The sequence below is a fragment of the Jaculus jaculus genome, chromosome 3, assembly GCF_020740685.1.
Source record: "Jaculus jaculus isolate mJacJac1 chromosome 3, mJacJac1.mat.Y.cur, whole genome shotgun sequence".
Classification (NCBI taxonomy): Eukaryota; Metazoa; Chordata; class Mammalia; order Rodentia; family Dipodidae; genus Jaculus; species Jaculus jaculus.
In genome coordinates, this window is record NC_059104.1 from 86,676,367 (window position 1) to 86,682,366 (window position 6,000).

At 41.6% G+C, this 6,000-nt stretch overlaps 1 protein-coding gene across 1 annotated transcript; it reads right to left on the bottom strand.

Annotated features, from left to right (window-relative positions):
- Window positions 1–2,883: 2,883 nt before the first annotated feature.
- On the bottom strand, window positions 2,884–5,427 carry Pate1 (prostate and testis expressed 1). Its single transcript, XM_004665450.1, has 3 exons — window positions 5,253–5,427; window positions 3,727–3,849; window positions 2,884–3,020 (listed from the first exon to the last, which is right to left on the bottom strand). The coding sequence occupies exons 1-3, from the start codon at window positions 5,425–5,427 to the stop codon at window positions 2,884–2,886; spliced, it is 435 nt and encodes a 144-aa protein (XP_004665507.1).
- Between the last annotated feature and the right edge of the window lie 573 nt (window positions 5,428–6,000).

Consider the following 6,000-nt stretch of genomic DNA (forward strand, 5'->3'; position numbering starts at 1 on the left):
TATTGTGAAAATGGAAATATTACAAAAGCAATCTCATCAAAATTCCAATGGCATTCTTCATGGAAATAGAAAAAAAATCCTAAAATTTATTTGGAAGCACAAACTCTTTGAATATCTAAAACAATTTTTTAGTAACAACAACAACAAAAGGCTGGTAGTATCATCACAGCTGATTTTAGCCTATATTACAGAGCCATAGTAACAAAAACAGCATGTTACTGGCACAAAAACAGACACGTAGATCTATAGAACAGAGAGCCCATGTGTAAGTCCAGGTAGCTACAGCCACCTGATCTTCAACAAAAATGCCCCAAATACCCATTGGACAAAATACATCCTCTTCAACAAGTGGTGCTGGGAAAACTGGATATCTATATGTCACAGGATGAAATTAGATCCTTGTCTCTCTCCATGCACAAGAATCAAGTCCATTTGGATCAGGAACCTTAATATCAGACCTGAAACTCTGAAACTGCTAGAAGAAAAAGTAGGTGAAATCCTTTAACATATTGGTCTTGGCAAAGACTTACTGATTATAACCCCAGTTGCTCATGAACTAAAACCACTAATAAACCACTGGGATCTCATGAAATTACAAATTTTTTGAACAGCAAAGGACACTGTGAATAGAACAAAGAGACAACATATAGAAAGGGAGAAAATCTTTGCCAGCTATACATCTGACAGAGGATTAATATCCAGAATATACAAAGAAATCAAGAACAGAATAATAAGAAATCTAACAACCCAATTAAAAATGGGTGCTGGAACTCAATAGAGAATTCTCAAAAGAAGTGCAAGTGGCATAGAACCATCTAAAAAATGTTCTACATCATTACCCATCAGAGAAATACAATTTAAAACTATGAGATTCCATCTCATGCCTGTCAGAATAGAAAACAAATGACAATAAATCTGGTGAGGATGCAGAAAATGAGGACTCCTTCTACACTGTTGGTGGGAATGCAGTCTGGTCCAGCTATTGTGGAAATCAATGTCATGTTCTTGAGACAGCTAAAAATATATTTACCATATGGCCCAGCTATATCATTCCTAGGCATATATCCTAAGGACTCTTCAAACTACCTAACAGATACTTGCTCAACCATGTTTATTGCTGCTCTGTTCACAATAGGTAGGAAATAGAACCACTCTAAATGTCCATCAACTGTTGTGTGAATAATGAAAATGTGGTACATTTATACAACGGAGTTATACTCAGCAGTAAGGAAAAATGAAATGAAATTTGCAGGGAAATGGATGGATCTGGAAAGGATTATACTTAGTGAGGTAACCTGGTCTGGAAAGCCAAACATTGCATGTTCTTTCTCATATGTGGATTCTAACTGCAAATGATTGGACTTCTGTGTGAGTTGGAATAAAACTCAGTAGCCAAGGCCAATAAGCTAGAATGGGGATATAAAGGGAATAGAAAGGGATGAGGAGGGGTGGGGACTTAAGAGAATGGTATTGTATATATGTAAGCAGAAGAACAGATACTGGAGGGTTTAAAGGCCTAAGTGAGATCAGGGGAAGAGATTGAGTAAAGGAAAGGTAGGGTGAGGGTTAATCAAAATCTTAGAGGTATGACCAACTCATATGGAAACCTACATTTTGGACAATGGCACACTCAGAAACCCTAGATTGTTACTGGAAAATTTTCAGTGCCAGAGGTTATATACCTCCCAGTGAGTTGTTGGCCAGGGAGGTCCCTGATGCCTCCAAAACATTACAGGCCATTCCTGAAGCCCTTGGCTTCCCACCAAGAATAGATGGTAAGACCCTATTGCTGAAGACTCTACATAGTTGGGCCGCAAGCTCACTGAGAAAACCTGCTGGAGCTGAGCTGAAAACCACCTCTGTGTATGCCAGCTGACAAAAGTTGGAAAAAGCTATGCTGAAGCAGTTCAATAGGAGAGAGAGAAATCACCAGTGGAAATACTCAATAGTGGACACTGCAAGCCTTAAATTTGACCAGCCAGGCTAAATGAGCCAATGTGTTCCATAGTGGCATGTCTGTTATGGTGAAAACCAACTATTCTCTAATTGGACTGCAGGCCCACTCCATGGGATGAAATACATGTCTGTTACTGAAAACCTATGACAGGGGAAGTCATGAGCACTAGGGGTATAATGCTTGCTGCTGTCTGGCTAAATGTATATACTAGGCTCACCAAACTTCCCAGTAAGCACTTCTCTTAATATTCATACCCATATATTAATGCTACTCTCACTTTGGGTTAGAGAAATTTCCCTTTTCAGATGGTGGTGACCTTGGGAGGCTTCTGTAGGCACCATAGTGCTGAGAAGAAGTAACAGAGGAGTGCTCAACATTGAAACCTCTCTATCACACCTTCCAAGGCTCAGGGTCCATTGCAGAAGACTTGGTGGAAAGAATGTAAGAGCCAAAGGAAGGGTAGGACTCCTTACAATGTATTCTTCCAGACACAAATGGCCTGGATATCCATGACCTTTCAGTGCCTGACACTATCTATACAAGAACATCATAATAAAACTAAAAGATGATGACATCAAAATAAGAGAGACTGATTGAGAGGGGTAAGAGGTATGATGGAGAGTGGAGTTTTAAAGGGAAAGTGGATGGGGAATTACCATGGTTCATTGTTCATAATTATGGAAAAGCACTTAGTTTCACAATGAAAGCCTGAGGTACAGTAACAACGTAAAGGATATATTTATCTTGCTTATAAGGTGTTTTGGTTTTTTATTTTTTTGTAGTGAAATAAAAATTGTAGAAGAGAGCTTTATCCTCCACATGTACAGCCTTATGTTTGCCATCCTGTGCTGCAGTGTGGTCTTTAGAAAGTCACCATGGAGAGGTTGAGGCAAAACCACCACTCAGATGTTAGAGCCACAGAAGGACTACATCATTTTTTCATTGCACAGGTCAGAACCCCGACAGCAGATGAAGTTCACTAAGTAGACACCCCACCTCACTTTCATCACATTAGCACAATTCCTCAGGCAGTCCATGAACATTAACCATGGGGTGCCGTCCCCTGCAAGAAAAAAAAAAAAAAGATGGAACAAACCAGCACACCTGACCATCAGAATTTTGCAAAGAAATTTCTCTCCAACTCACACCAGTATCTAAACATAACTTTGTAAAGTTTGGGCTCTGTTATTCAAATGTGAAGGGCTGAAACATGTTGAAAATTGGAGACTTCCTTTAAGAACAGCAATGGTGGAGCAGTTTTAAATATGTACTGGAGGTGAGGCACTCATGAGAGCAGCAATTTGGAGATTGCAATAGCTAAAAGTTTCCACTGAAAATCCCAAGGATTGTGTAGCACACAGGGTTGGAACTTGGAGAAATCACCACGTCTAGTTTTACTCCAGTGCTTTATTAGTGATAATGGCCCCTCTGTTTCCAGCTTGGGGTTGATCATGAGGAAGTCCAGTGAGGCAGGCAGAGAGCTACTGGCCTTACTCAACCAACCCCTTGTTCTTCAAAGGGTGTATTGTACCTGACCATTAGTCTCCATTTGATCTCCTCTATTTTCTTCAGGCTTCTGAAGACCTCTGCTGCCTCAGCCTACACCTGTGAGCTAGTGCCCATCTCTTTCATTATGCTGTATTGGGGTGATGGGTATCAGCCAATGCAGGAGCGAGCTACCTGTCATAAACTGAGGTCTCCTTGCCCGTCATCAGCTTGTATGTCCTGTTTCCTCTCTTTCCCAATTTTTCCACTTAAACACAACTTACTTTTGAAAATCCTTCCAACCACGCAGGCCTCATCTTGTGATGCAGTGCATACACCTCTTCCTAGATGGCACTTTTCTCCAGGGAACTGGAGGTGACATGTCCTACATTGGACAATGTCCATAACTTGAACAGAAAAGTGAGAGGAAGATAAGACTATCATGTAAACATCCATCTCCCCTTTCAAATCTTAAGTCTGCTCAGAGTAGGACAGCTTTGTAAAAGTCCCCTGAAGCTTAGACTTTTGCCTATTCATATGGGCTAAGCCGCTCTTCATAATAGTATGGAAAAATGACATCAAAATAGAAGGGAGACAATTGGAAAGAAGGAATTCAATGGATTGGGGAGGGGGCTACTTACAATACTGTTTTCCAGACAAAAAATGGCCTTGATATTCATGACCTCACAGTGCCTGACATTACCTATGCAAGACCTTCATAATAAGAGGGGAAAATGGTGTCAAATGGGCTAAGCCCAGAGAGGGAGTGGGGGAGAGAGAGTGAGAGAAAGAAACTGAGATTGGAGCTCTTCATACTCACCAGAGTCATGTCCATCGATAGCTACCTGGAGGCCTGTGCTGGCAGAAACAGAGAGCAAACCTCTAGTTTTGTTTGAGATTGTCCCCAACCCTCCTCAGGAATCATTCTGCTTCTTACCTGCAACCTGCCAGGCTCTTTCTGTATCTCTAAAGCTTACCTACTTACTTAGATCTTGCACTTCTTTTCTCCTAGTATTCTTTACCTCTTAAGGTCTCTCAAAAACCCTTCTCCATTCTTAGTGGGTGAAGCCAAGACCAGAAGGAAGAGAATAAATGTTCATGGTTGTTTTTTTTTTTTTTTTTTTTTGCCTCATTTTCTTCTTTTCAATTGAACCTGTGTGGTGGTCTCACCTGGAGTATGATGGTGAAGTCTCACATCTGGAATTCATGAAGTTGCCACGCTAGATCTGGCCAGCTGCTATGTGTGATGTCTACATCCCACTCCTCTTGTCCCCTTTACTTGACCTTCATGACACTCTTAGCCCTATCAGTTACTGCTCACATTATTTTATTAGTCTTAAAGTCAGCTTCCACCTAAGCTGCATCCTGCTACAAGAAGGTGTTTAGAGTTAACATACAGCCTTGATTTCTGGTTTCCTTTTAGCTCCCAATGCCCATCCTGTCCCACTCATTCCCCATTCTCCCTTTTATTTGGATTTCTGTCACACATTTCTACTCACCTTCTTGAGTTCTGTGTGAAAATGAGCCAGATAGTACTGTTGAAAAAAAAAAAGTCATGCTTTCTATACACCTCATTTTCCAGCCCCCATCTCACAGATTCTAGGGAAAAATCCTGTCAATTTCATAGCAACTCACTTACTTGTTCCTAAGGGAAAGCTACAGGGATTTGGTTAAGGTCCCAGACACCTGAAACACCGTAGGTAGAAGGCAGGATGTAGGGGGGTTGCCACCGAGGGTCTCCATCACAGGAATTCTGGCCCATCTGTGGATCCCAGACTCAGCCCATCAACTGCCAACTTTCAAGACTCACCTGTCAAGTAGCAGGACAGGATGATGAGAGACATCAGGAGGGACTTTCCCATGGTGGAAGCAGAGGGTTTCAGATTAGGGCAGGAAGCTTTAAAGTCCTTTTTATACTCTTGTAAGGCTGGGCTTCCTTGGGAAGAGTTAGGGGTGGGGACACTGTGGAAGTCATCGAAAGGCATAGTGTGTTCCTAGGGAAATCAGTAACTCTAATTCTTCTACTTGGAAACTTTGGGGGTGGGGGTAGACTGGCTAGGTAAGTCCTGGACCTGATTTATTATAGTCTTGCCATGAGGGCTTTTTTTATGCCAAGTTCTGTGGCCTTTCCAGTATGCCACTGTGGAAGGACATGGGATAACTCAGGATGAGAAGGCTTTGGAATGATCTATGCCAAGGGGCCCACTAAAGCTGAGAAACTATAAGCACACATGATTAGAATTAAGCAAGGCAAAAGGAATGATGAACTCAGAGTCTTATTAAATACATGCTTCTAGGGAATGAGAAGAGTGAAGTGGAGAGGTTATGCTCTGAGGTTCTGTCAGAGAACTTGTAGGAGGCCAGTGAAGTTTCCCACTGCCAATCATCTTGGGAGGAATCAGAATGTGAGGTAGAAAAGGAAAGATGAGAAGAGAAAAACTTTCCAGTCCTGGTGATTGAAATTTAGACTTTAGTTAGGAGAGAGGTTTAAACCTTCTAGAAGGGAATAAGCTTGCCCCTCTCACTTGATGTCATGTAGGATTAGGCAGGAGGGTAGC